A 14,119-nucleotide genomic window follows, 5' to 3' on the forward strand; every position below is an offset into this window, starting at 1 on the left:
TATAAAAAGAAAAGGTGGGGGCAGCTTAAGTAGAATTAGGCATGGATTGGTTGCTTTATTAGTTGTTTGGTTGGATTGGTAACAGCCTCGCTCTGTAGTTTAATCTGGCTTAGAACTTGCTATGCCATGCAGCTTGTTCTAGAAACCCTACAAGCTAGATACAGACATGGACCACTATGCCTGAGTGAGCATCCTTAGTAACTTTTAAAAGTGTTAAGCGGTTCTGAACACTAAAATCTTTGAAAAACATGTACATAGTGTACCAAAAGATATATATGAGATGGCTAATACCAATTATTTATAGTGACTTAAAATTCAACATTAAAAGTGTATCAGTAACAGAATAATTGGGGGTATATTCTAAATACTTTGCAGTACTAAAATTTAATAATTTATAGGTACAGCAGATATAAATTCTAACATAAATGAAAATGAAAAAATCAAAGTAATACATACTACATTATTTTGTTTATGTATTTCTCATAGAAAGTCATAGTAAATTTTGAGGATGCAGAGTAAATAATGGAAATATAGCTGTTATCATGGGTCACTGTTAATTTTAGAAGAAGAAAGAAATGATGCTGGCATGGACACCAGCAATGTTCTTTCATGACATAAAGTGGTAGCTATTATAGGTATTTTTGCTTTACTTTGGTTCATTAAGCATAATGTTTTGTTTATGCGATTTTGATATGAGTATATCTTGCTTTAAAATAAGATAATAAATTTGAATAAAATAGTTTCATCAATATCTTTTAACAGCAAAATATTCATGGCAGCACATTATTGCCTAAAGCGGCATTATCTGCCTTTATATTCTCAAATTTTGTTTTTTCTTTATTTTCTGAGTTGTTGGTTTATGATTTTTAACCAATCCTAATGCTATAAAAATTTAGATTTAAAACTTTATTATGAAATGAAACCTGTAAGTATTATTTACCTAGTACTGTGCAAACAAATTGTCTCTTATTTAAATTTTTTCATTAAAGTTTTGATTTTCATTTGATACAGATAGTCGTACAAGCACTGCAGTGTTCCCATTACTCGATTCTTTGGCAGCTGGTGAAAATTACTGACGGTTCCCCTTCCAAAGTAAGTAAGAACTTCTGTAGGCAGAAGGTTTTATGAAAATAACCATACTAAACTCATTTAATATCTTAGAAGTTACATAAGTTTTTATATTTGTAAAATGATAGTTTAATGTTAATAAGTTTTTGTTTTATGGATGTGTGGTAGTCTTCTACTAGTAGATGCAAATCATATTTTCACATGTGTACACATATTTAAATAATACACAAAATGAAAATATTTCTAAGAAAAAACAGCACTATTTCTTTTCTATTTAAAAGGAGACAGAATGGTGCTAGAAACCAAAGGTCTTTCAGACAAAATAATGTGAGAAAAAGGGGAACAGTGAGTCTGACAATACGCAGTTTTTGATTTTGGGACAGTGTACCCGACATAAGCTAAAAATAACTTAATAATCCTGGATCCCTAATCATGTGAAACTTAATAGAAAACACGGGATAGAAAATTAAGTACAACAATACTCTATTTTAATAGTGAACCTTGACTTTTTTAAGAGAAAATAAAATACTAAAGTCCCTTCATATTGATGGTCACTTCTAATCCAAGGTCTTAAGTCTAATATCTCTCCAATAAACTCAACATTCTGAAGAGATAGCTCTGATTCAGTGATAGATAGAAATAAAAGGACACCAGCTCCATTCATACTGAGGTCTTAAAAACAACAACCCCTCCCCCCCCCCAAAAAAAAAAAAAAAACAGAAAACCTATCTTAAAATTTGTCATTTGTTAAAGGGAAGAATGTCTCTGATTGGACTTAGAACCATGAACTAGTTTTCACAAAGAATCCTATTTCAGTGGAAAGTCATGTTCAGGTTTTAAGAGTTCTGTGGTGATTTCCCCAAACACCTAACAGTCAAATCTCAATCTTCTGAAAGCACATGGCTTAAAGGATTTTTTAGAAAATACAATTTTAGAACAAAAAGAAAAAAACTAAATCTGTATGACATAAGATTTTCAAATGAAGGAAATTTGAACATATAAATGAAAGACAAATGTTTAAAGAACCAAGTAAAACTAGTAAGATGTACATATATCCTCATCATAAGATCTTAATAGTAGTTACCCTTAGGAAATAGAATTTATATGGGAACAGGCATAAGAAAAGATTTACATTATACTTTTTGTAATGCTGTTTGAGTGATTGTTGTTGTTATTTTACATAATTTTATCACACACAAAAAATAAGTTGGAGGTTGGAGAGATGCCTCAGTAGTTAAGAGCACTTGCTGATTTTCAGAGGGCTTGAGTTTGTTTCCCATCACACATGTCATACGCCTCACAATCATATATAATTCCAGCTCCAGGAGATCCCTGGAGATATTTGGCACTGCCCTCTATACACACACACACACCTACATATAATTCTTTACTTAGAAAAAATTGTTTTTCAACTGTTAGAACAAAAGCATTGTAGTTCTCCATAGTAATCTCTGATTTCAGTTCGTCTTACATCATGTAATTGTTGAAATGATCTGAATCCTTGAAAAATGTTTAAATTGTCCAGTGTTGTATTTGCTTTACTAACATGCTGTTAAGTATACTGTTAGAACTCTAAAGAGACTTATGTCTTTTAATTAAATCTGTTCAATTTAGATGAAGCACAGAAGGAAGATTGTTGTTGTTGCTGTCTTATGATCAGTCACATGAAAATGAATGCTCTAATGAAATCTTCAAGGTTATCCTGTACAGTAGGCCTTATCTAAATCCTGTTTTACGGGGATAGAACCACTGTCACAGAGACTGAGCCTTGCCTAAAATCACAGACTTTGAGCATAATCCATTTTAATCTCAACCTAGTATTTTGTTACTACTCTTTACTATCTTATATTAAGTTTTTACTATAACAATTATGTGGTTTTTATTTTCACAAAATTTCCCATGAACATTAGTCAACTCCTCAAAGATCACAAAATGGCAATATTTGTTAGTTGATTACTTATAGACTAGAAATAGCACATAACTAGGATTTGTTCATCATTCTATATGCCTAAGGATGTAACTAAGAAGTTAATATTTTATATATCTCATTTGTAGTATTACTTGAAATATGCAGAAGACATAATAGTGATGCAGTTAAACACTCTCTTTTTTCCTCTTTCTTTCCTAAAGTGTATATATTGATAAAGTTATAAATGCCTATTGTGGTTCTGGAGAGATGGGCTAGCAGTTAAGAGCAGTTGCTGTTCTTGGTTCTTGCAGAGGACCTACTTCTTTTCCCACTACCTACATGGCAGCGCACAACCATCTTTAACTTCAGTATCCAGTGCCCTCTTGTGGCACAGTGTACATGTAGTACACACATGTATTACACACACATGGACGCAATCAAAACAATCATATACATAAAATTCAAATAAATCAGAGTTTTTTATTTGTAATATTAACTCAGCATTTTAGTGTTGTCATTTAGAAACCATCTCAATCCATTACATGAAGTGTGTTTGTTTTTTGAAAAACGAATGCTATAGCTGGGCGGTGGTGGCGCACGCCTTTAATCCCAGCACTCGGGAGGCAGAGGCAGGCAGATCTCTGTGAGTTCGAGACCAGCCTGGTCTACAAGAGCTAGTTCCAGGACAGGCTCCAAAACCACAGAGAAACCTTGTCTCGAAAAAAAAAAAAAAAAAAAAAACGAATGCTATGATAGACTAGATTATTTGACTAGTAGTAAGGAAATGGGTCAGCTGACCACTGTTTGTTTCCCTGGTCATTAATTGTTTACAGAAATTTATTTAAAATCTCAAAGAGTTCATTTTTTAATAGTGAATTCTTTTTATTCATTTTGACTTTAATATATTTCTTTGATTTAAGCTAATTATAAAAATCTGCCAGATATTACCAGCTGTGGATAACCATTGTAGATGTTTTGATATTTCTCTTTTAGTACTTTTAAAAATACTTTTTTAACCATGTTGGTGGGAGGCTGTTTGTTAGTTCGTTCCTGGCTGCCCTGACCCAAAACAGTCACACAGAAACAGTATTAATTAACAGTACTGCTTGGCCAATGACTTAAGCGTATTGCTAGCTAGCTCATATCTTTGGTTAACCCATTTCTATTAATCTGTGTATGGCCATGTGGCTGTGACTTACCAGCAAGGTTCCAGTGCATCTGTCACTGGTGGAGACTACATGGCCTCTCCCTGACTCTGTCTACTCTCTCTATATATATCTCTTTCAACCTGTCTTTACTCTGTTAATCCATTGTCCAAAAGCAGCTTCTTTATTAACCAATGGCAATAAAGCATATTCACAGCATACATCACCTCCCCTTTTCTGTTTAAATAAAAATAAGCTTTTAACTTTAATATAGTAAAAATTACATATAGCAAAACAGGTATCAACAAGAATTATAGTTACAATATTTATATCTACTTTATCTTTTATCATAACTAAGGAAAACTATAACTACAACTATCTATTCTTCAACTCCATCAAAGACCACAGAAGGATATGATATTGCCTGAGTTAACAGGAGGAAGTTCATTGTAAGCAACTTCCAAAACTCTAGAATTGACAGAGGCACCTTACTGCCAGGACTGTCTTCTGTAACATTGTGGGCACCCATCTTCAGTCTACTGGCCCACAGTATCTGACAGACTTTCCCATGAAGCAGGAAATTTCAAAGACAGTACCACCTGTATTGGCAGTTTGTCAGTAACTTTCTTCTGTGTCCTGCAGAATGTTTGGCAGACTCTTGAACCTCAAAGGACTGTTTTGCCTTCTTTAGGCAGCTTCAACAGTCATTTTTCTGTCAGTCCTGTAAGTACAGTCAAACAGTTCAAGGAAGAGCAGTTTCTTGTCCAAATGCCTAACAAACTCTATAAGGAGCCTCTTCAAAGCCCATCTTCCTATGTCTCATTGTCATAAAAATTCTTAAGCTCTTGAAACATTGTAAATGCCATGTTCTGTAGTCTTTGAAAGGTTTGAAGAATACCTATCCAACTGAAATACATCTTTATATATCTGGAAAACCTAACTAACATGACTAAAAGCTTGACTATTATGGATGGCTATCTATTAACCTGTTTTTCTTAATTATACATTACATTTTTAAATGAGCTGTGCAAACACAATACCTTAATCAAGAGCAGAAATACAGATACACAGTATAACAAAATTGATATTAAATTTCTATCAATAAACCAACATCTATACCAATGCAAATCTCTATAGCATAGCCCCCTTTAAATGTAAACAAATATTTATAAACAATCATTTAGGGAATTTTGGCATAGTTCTCTCCAAACTGCTTCCTGCTTTTTGTTGAGCGACCTTTTAGGGGATCTTGGTCCATCAAACCACATTAGTCTGGAAGTAATCCACAGGTTCTCATCCTCTGTGGAAACAAAAGAAGAATCTCTTTTCCAAAGCAACATATCCTTAGACCCAAATTTTGAAGCTAAGATATGTTGGTTTAGTTTAGTAGCCCATACAATGAAATGTCTCTCTGTACTTAGCTCCTTCACAGTCAAATAATTTAAAGAAAACACATGGTATACATAATCCAGACTGTCTGTGTATATTCCATCTTTATGTGGCTTATTCTTTTTTTTTTTTTACTGCTTTTAATCTATGACTGTCTGTACTCCATCTCTTTAAAGACTTTACCTTTTTTTGAGCCATTTTCTTCTTTTTTTACATGTCTATATTTTCTTTTTTTTCTCCCAAGCCAATGTACATTTATCCAACACTGTGACACATTTAGAGGTCTTTTTTTTTTTAATGAATCTGTCTTTATTGTGTGTCTGTAATTATTTCCTGACCAAAAGTACTTTTTTTTTTTTTTTTTAAATGCTAAGTGGATGTGGCTAGGACTAAGGCTGCTTTGCCTTTTGGCTCTGCCCAGTCCAACATGGCAGAGGCATGCATACCACCACAGGTCTAAGTGGCACCATTAAGCAGTTTGTAACACGCTGCTCAAAACCCCATTTAAATGCTCAGTCTTCCGAAAGAACCAGACTTCATGCTGGCAGCACGAACCAGGAAGCTACCATTTCAAAACTGGGAGGTTGATTTTTTCTTTGTTGGTTTGTTTTGTTTTGTTTGCTACTAATGCTGAATCATGAAGACCTCTCTTAAAGGAGCAAACAGAGCCCATTCGAAAAAAAAAGTGACTAAACTTTGTGTGTGTGTGTGTGTCTAGAATTCTAGTATGTTTTAATCTCATGTAGATCCCTAATTCTTTTCAATTAGTACTTTTTTAAATTATGAATTATTGTTGCAGGGTGTGGTAGTACACACGTTTCTTCTCATCACTTGAGAGGCAGGTCTAGATAAATCTCAGAAAGAAAACTGGGGAGGAAAGAAAAAAATGTTACTAGTGTGATGGGGAGATGGCTCAGTGGTTAAGAGCACTGGGTGTTCCAGAGAACCCATGTACAATTTCCCACTTGACAGCTAATGTGAAAGCTAACAACTGTTGTCATTCCAGTCCTAGAGGATCTGACATTCTCCTATGGTCTCTGCATGCACTCACGCATGCTTCACACAGACATAATGCAGGCAAAACACCATACACATAAAATAAAAATAAGCAGATCTTAAAATGAAAGAGCAATATTGCAGAGGACTGTGTTTGTAGTTCAGTTGCTTGAGTGTTTGCCTAGCTTGCATGAAGGCCTGAGTTCGATCAATAGAACCACATAAACAAGGTCTAATGATGCATTCCAGCTGTCAGTAGGGAAAAGCTGGACCACCAGGAGCTTAAGGTCATCTACACCCACATAGCAAGTTTGAGCTTAGCCTGGGCTATGTGAAACCCTGTCTCAAGAAAAAAAGAAATGCTTCCAGGTATGGTAACAATTGTCTTTAGTGAAGCAGAAGCAGGAGGATCATAAGTTGAAAACTAGTTTGAACCAAAAAATTAGACACTTGTCTCAAAGTAACTTGATTTCTACTGTTTTCAAACTTCTTTTAGGATAAAAATCAAAGAAATCAAGTCATCTTTAAAAGACGTTTATAGAAGATGTTTATTCTTTCACGGTTTCATATATATATGTATTAAATACTTTTTGACCAGAATCCATCCCTGTTGTTCTTTTCTTCTTCCCTCCTCCTCGTATGAAAACCCTCCTTCCCAAAAAGTTCTCACACTTTTGAGGGGTTTAGGGAGAATTATTGTTGCCACTAGTACTGTTGTTTCTTTCGACTTTGGTCTTCCTTTTTTGTAGCTCGTTGTATTCAGTTAGAGTTGCCTGCATGTGTGTGGGTAGAAACTTATTTATTTGAGCAATTGTAAGTTGAAAGTATCTGTCCCTCACCCCAGCAGCTATTAGTTGGCTATCACTCCTCAGAAGTTGGGGCCTTAGAGTCTCCCTCTCCTCTTTGGACAACATATAATTATGGGCTGAGTCTTGTGTACTCACCGCTTGTTGCATGGAGAGGGGTTGCAAGGTAGTGCCCAATATCAGGCCACACATTGGATGCCAGTCTATTGTAGGAGAGGGGCTGCTTGTTCATCCGGCCACCCGGCTAGCTTAGCCCCAAAATAATCACACAGAAACTTTATTAATTAAAACACTGCTTGGCCCATTAGCTCTATCTTCTTATTATCTAACTCCTTTATTAATTTTACCCATTTCTATTAATCTGCATATCGCCACATGGCATTGGCTTACAGGCAAAGATTCAGCATGTCTGTGTCTGGCAGCTCCATGGCATCTCTCTGACTCTGCCCTTCTTTCTCTCAGCATTCAATCAAGTCCTTCCCATCTACTTAGATTCTGCCCTATCAATAGGCCAAGGCAGTTTCTTTATTCATTAATGGTAATCACAGCACACAGAAGGGACTCCCACATCAGCTAGTTAGAGCTCATGAATGCAACATCCATCATGTCCAGACTAGAACATTTTATGATACTTCTTTCTATATTCTGCCTCTTACTTTTTTTTGTTTGTTTGTTTTTTTGGCGGGGGGTTCTAGACAAGATTTATCTGAGTAACACTTCTGCTTTCCTGAAACTTGCTTTGTAGACCAGGGTAGCCTCTATCTTACAGAGATTCTTTTGCCTCTGCCTCTGTCTCTGCCTCAGTGCTGGGGTTAAAGATGTGCACCACTATGGCCCTGGCTTTCTTACATTCTTTCTGTCCCCTCTTCCAAGATACTCCTTGGGCCTTCAAGGAATAATAGAACTGTCCCACCTAGGACTGAGCATCAAAGTCAATCTCAGCATGTTGGCCTGTTATGAATCTCTGGTGGCCTGTTACGAATCTCTGTATTAGCTCTCTCCCACTGCAAAGAGAACCTTTTCTGACCAAAAAAGCACTCACTAACCTATGGATATATACACATAAATATTTAGATGATAACTTGACACCTGACCCATTTAACAGAAAATAGTAGTAGGTTCCCCCGGCACCAACAACCTCCCAACCATGAAATTTTGACCAGTTTTCAGTACCAAGTATTAATTCTTCATGTAGAATGGTCCTCATATCCCACCAGGTACTATGTGGTTATGCCACTGTTGTAGCAGGTCATATCACCTAGCAGGTTAGTATTGTAGCTTTCAGAGTTCACAGCTAGGTAAGACCATTGATGACTTTTTTCCCTTAGCAGCTTACAAAGTACCTTCTGGTATTGTGACAGCTAGCCAGCAGAAAAGAAACTTTATAGCTCAGTTATAGTTTGGTTTCTCTGTGTCCTACAACCAAAGTGTATTGTGTCTTCAGTAACAGGGTTTTCTCAACTAATAATAGTTATAGTAGGCTATACTGTTTTGGGGACCATCCTTACCAATCATAAGGCAGTATCCTACAACTGGTATTGGGAACTATAGCTTCTGGAGTTATTATTTACCCCCTTTTAGTTGTGCTTTTTAATTGGAATTCTTAGACTTGTGTGTTTAACCTGGAGTGTCACTAGATGCAGGAAGTTAGTAAATAGCCATGGTTTTGTGGGGAAGGGTGGTTGGTGGTGGAAAAGCTTTAGAGAAGGTGGGACAGTAGAACATATGCAATATGAAGCAGGGTGGGATGAAAGTTGAGAATGGGGTGAATACTGGGGATAAAAGGTTTAGTTGGAATTGGGCAGTGGTGATGCACACCTTTAATCCCAGATAGGTTCCTGTATGGCTTTTTAAATACATCTTCTGTTTCAGTTAGCATTCTCTCCCTACCCCTTTATCTCTCCCGTCCCCACTAAATCTTTTTTGGGGAGTGAGAATCTGGAGACAGGATTTCTTTGTGTAGTCTTGGCTGTTGTAGAACTCTCTCTGTAAACTAAGCTGGCCTCGAACACACAGAGATCCACCTGCCTCTGCCTCCTAAGTTCCTGGCCTCTAGTGACACTCCAGGTTTAACATACAAGTCTGAGAATTCAAAGCCAGGATCCACATAGAAAAGAAAGTATGCAGTGTTTTTCTTTTTGAGTCTAAGTTACTTCGTATCATTTACATTCATTTTCTTACAAATCTCATAATTTCCTCTTCACAGCTGAATAAAATTCCACAGTGTACATGTATCACATTTTCATATCATGAATTGATAGACCTCCAACTCATCCCATTTCTTTGATAGTGTGAATAGATGAGTGAACACTGATGTTCAAGTGTCTCTGTAGTAGGAAGTAGAGTCCTTCTAAAATTACCTTGAATGTTAAATACAGGTGGGATAAATATAAAGGAGAAAATGGGAGCCGGGCGATGGTGGCGCACGCCTTTAATCCCAGCACTCGGGAGGCAGAGGCAGGCGGGTCTTTGTGAGTTCGAGACCAGCCTGGTCTACAGAGCTAGTTCCAGGACAGGCTCCAAAGCCACGGAGAAACCCTGTCTCGAAAAACCAAAAAAAAAGGAGAAAATGGGGTAGAGATTTTGGATATAAAAACTGCCTGATTACTGACTCTTGTCTGAACTATCAAGTTTCTCCTTCTGCTGGGCAGTCCTCTCCTATGAGTGGTCCCATTCTCTCCTCTGCCTTGTTTTTGGGTGATCAGATTACCACTACAGTGTTTCCCAGGTGGAGTCTCTGATCTGATCATACCTGTAGGATTTCCCTCTCCACCCTAGTGCCATTGCTAGCCTGGCTTCTCTGAAGTTCTTGCCTGAAAGCTGAATGAACGTTCTGATGTAACTTTAGTTCCATTAGATGTTCAGCTTCCTGGACACTGTTTAGATCTGTTTCAAAGTTTCTTTTCCACAGCATCTCAATGTTCTTTTGTCAGGTTCTAGCATACAGGCACCTAGTACTTGGTCTGATAACTCTCTAGGACAGCAGAAATCTTTTTAAATGGTGTTTTGCCTGTCCTGTTGGATGTTAAGTGCTGAATATCTAGTGCTATGGTGAATAGGTTTTCCCTGGTCCTGCCTTGGTTGCTGCTCTCCTTGGTTGGTGCAGCCCTTCTACAAGTTGTTTAAAGTACTCATTGCTTTTCTCTTGGCTGTATTCAGCCTTTACCTGCTTATTTTCCAGAGACTATAATCTCACAAGAATATTTTAAGGTTTATTTTTATTTTATCCGTATGAATAAATGTTTTGCCTACTGTGTTTGTGAAGGAGCCCCAGGCCCCCTGGAACTGGATTTACAGATGGTTATGAGCTAGCATACTATGCAAGTGCTGAGAGCCAAACCCAGGTACTCTACAAGAGCAATAGATGCTCCTAACCCTTAACCTTCTCTCCATACCCTCAAAAGTATTTTTAATAAGTGCATAGTAGTCTGTTTTATAGCTATGTAAGAATCTGTTACCCTCTTGAATATTTTGAATACTTAAGTTTTGACCCCCCCCCCCCGTGGGCCATTCTGCTATAAGACCTTGTTCTTATATCTGTGTTCTTCATTGTTTTATGTTTTATTGTACACTTAAAATGGAGTTGCTAAGTCAACAATTACAGTATACTTAAGGATCTTGATTTATGATACCAGTTTGCTTCATTCTAGAGAACTTTTTTTTTTTTTTAATTTTCTTCTGGCCTGTCATAAGCACTCTCATTCAGGATATTCTAAATGATAATTATATTTGAAGGTTAAATTCAAGTTGTAATTTAACTCAGTGGTAAAGCTTTTGTAGTGACGTATTCGAAAAACTGTATCAAAACAGTTTTAGACCTTTTTGTGAAATGTAGGTGTGCTGGGTGTCAACCTGTGTACTGATGTTCTTTGACAAGCTTACAATTCAATTTCACTGTTCTCTCTTCCAGTGCCCCCTAGTGCTGGTTTTTACAAGCAGCTTTTAGTTTCTTCTCTGTAACAAGAAGCATCATTCTTTCTTTAGCTCTTTCAGTACCGAATTATACAAAAGCATTTAAGGAGCCTATTGGGACTAAATTAGTTGCTTTTCCAGCCTGAAGACAAAGAATTCATTTTCAGAGTTCCTCCCTCCTATAAGTGTCGTTTTGTTTTCATTTTTTTCTTTCCTTTTTCTTGGGGGAGGGGGTGTCTTTTTAAATGTATATTTGTTTGTTTGTTCATTTGTTTTGAACTGGGTTCTCACTATGTGGCCTAAGACAGCCTAGAACTCACTATGTATACCAAGCTAGCTGTCACTTTGAGAATAATATCCTGTGTGTCTAGGTGGAGTACAATCATTTATGATTGCTGTTTGATGAGCTGCATTAATCCACACGTAGTCTTCCACTCAACAGCATTTAAAACCAGAGATGCTGTTCCTAATAAGTATTATCAAGATGTATTTGAATAAAAGCTCCTGGGGAAGCTGGTTATTCGGTTTTCAAAATAAGATAGTTCCTCCACACTTCATCCCACTCTCAGTTTTTCGGTTATGGCTTCCCCTTAACTAGCATTGACTACTTTTTTGGTTCCCAAGAGTTTTAGAGATACTATCTATTGTCCTGGAATAATTTTCCTTTGTGAAAAAGGGGAAAGGATTTGATATCATTGGCCTGAGCTCAGACATACTGACATCTAAGCTTGGCCTATCCAGCATTAGGGCCTTTATACAAAAAGCTCTCTTCTTTACTTTTATTTTAGCTTGTACAGATAACAGCTAGGGGATTATGTTTAGTTTGCTTATTATTTTCCATTTCTGTGTGTATCTAATGAACCATCTCCTTGGAATCTGGGTCTGTCCCATCTCTAAGTTCCATTGATAGTTGTTACATTTAGTGACCAGTTGAAACACAAATGAAGTTTATTACATACCATGAGTAAATATGTAATCATCCAACCAAATGTTCCTCATCTTCTGTCTACTTTTTCTTAATTTTTCTTTTTAAAACTTATGGGCTGGAGAGATGGCTCAGTGGTTAAGAGCACCGCCTTCTCTTCCAAAGGTCCTGAGTTCAATTCCCAGCAACCACATGGTGGCTCACAACCATCTGTAATGAGTTCTGGTGCCCTCTTCTGGCCTGCAGGCATAGTACTGAGACTACCGTATACATAATAAATAAATAAATCTTTAAAAAAAAAACTTATGTGTTTATGAATGGGGGCTATTACTACTACCAGATATAAGACTATTAAGGTAAAAGAAAAACCATGTTTTTCCATACTTCCACAACAAAATATATTTATATGACCCAAAAGTGAGAGGACTTTACCCCTTCAGAAATGAATTTGTTTTTTAGTGCACATTAGCTGGGTGTCCTCTTACTCTGTTTTGTTCTGTTACTGTCTGGAAGTGGTATTGGATCCCGAAGGTTGAGGGTTCACTTCTGATGTCAACTCCAAACTCCAGGCTTTTTAATCTGATTAACCTGCTGTATATCTGATGTCTTAGTTATTTTTCTATTGCTGTGATAAGATATCATGACTGTGGCAACTTAAAAAAGAGTTTGTTTAAGGCTTTCAGAGTTATTATCCGTGACTGTCATTGCAGAAGGCAGACGCAGTGCTGGAACAGTAACTGAGAACTCACATCTTGAGACACAAACATGAGGCAGGGAGAAAGGAGGTGCAGAGACTTAGAATGACATGAGTTTTTTAAAACCTCAAAGCCCGCCCCACAGTAACACTTCTCCAACAAGGCCGTGTCCCTAATCCTTCCAAAAATAAAGTCCCACCAGCCAGGGACCAAGCATCCAAATATATGAGTCTGTGGGGGCCTTCTCATTCAGACCACCACATCTGGTTTCCTATAATCGCTTCTTGGGTTTGTTTAATTTGCTAGAGTGATTCCAGAACTTAAAGAAGCAGTTTATCATTTTATTATAAAAGAGAATACAAGAGAGGTATGATGCTACACGTGTGTAATCCCAAAACTTGGGAGACTTAGATAAGAATGAGAGTTCAAGGCCAATCTGGCTGTTACATAGCGAGATGGTGGTGGTGGTGATGATGATGTTACAAGGGATACAGATGAACACCATATAAAGATAGTGTTCAAGGCGCATTAGATATAGGATGGAGTTTCCATATTGTAAGTATATTACCCTCCAGAATTTTAATCGCCAAGATGTAGTGTTCATCTGTATAGAAGCTCCTTGAAACTTGTCCTTTTGAGTTTCTATGGAAACTTCATTACATTAACATGCTTCATTTCATCATTAGTACTTGGTAACCAACTCAACTATTAACTTTCCACTGTATGAAAGTGGAAGAAAAGGTTTGGTTGTTGTTTGCTTGTATGTTTTCATCAAATGTACTGGACTTCATTTTAATAGATTTCTTTATTCAACTTATTTTTATATAATTTTTTGAGAACTTCATACATGACTTTGCATTTACATCACTCCTACCCTTCCCTTTCTCCACCTCCCCCAAATTCATGGTCTCTTCATCAATTATTGATACATGCATATGCATGCATATATGTATTTGTATGTCTGTATATATGCACATGTAACATATTGAGTATATAACATACTGAGTCTGTAGCTTTTCTTGTTTGTACATGTATCCAGAGCGGATCATTGAATTGGACAAGCTGTTCAGAAGGAGTTGATCAGTGGGAAAAACTGTTTCTACACACACACACACACACACACACCCCACCCCCGTATCCATTAACCTCCTGTACCTCTTCATCTAGGGAGGGAGCCATGTAGAATTTCTCCTGTCTGCTTTAAGGAGCATTGCCTTTGTAGTAGTATTGTTCGGGCAGCCATATTGTTGGAAGTTCACGGGTACATTTTTTCT

The 14,119-nt window shown here is 37.0% G+C and overlaps 1 protein-coding gene across 1 annotated transcript in view; it reads left to right on the forward strand.

The window, feature by feature from the left end:
* Positions 1–14,119, forward strand: part of Stag1 (STAG1 cohesin complex component) — a 327,633-nt gene that overhangs the window by 280,207 nt on the left and 33,307 nt on the right. Inside the window, exon 22 of the mRNA XM_057766709.1 lies at positions 1,012–1,092. Within this exon, the coding sequence (XP_057622692.1) occupies positions 1,012–1,092 (81 nt within the window). The remainder of the gene's footprint in view (positions 1–1,011; positions 1,093–14,119) is intronic.

The sequence above is a fragment of the Chionomys nivalis genome, chromosome 4, assembly GCF_950005125.1.
Source record: "Chionomys nivalis chromosome 4, mChiNiv1.1, whole genome shotgun sequence".
NCBI lineage: Eukaryota > Metazoa > Chordata > Mammalia > Rodentia > Cricetidae > Chionomys > Chionomys nivalis.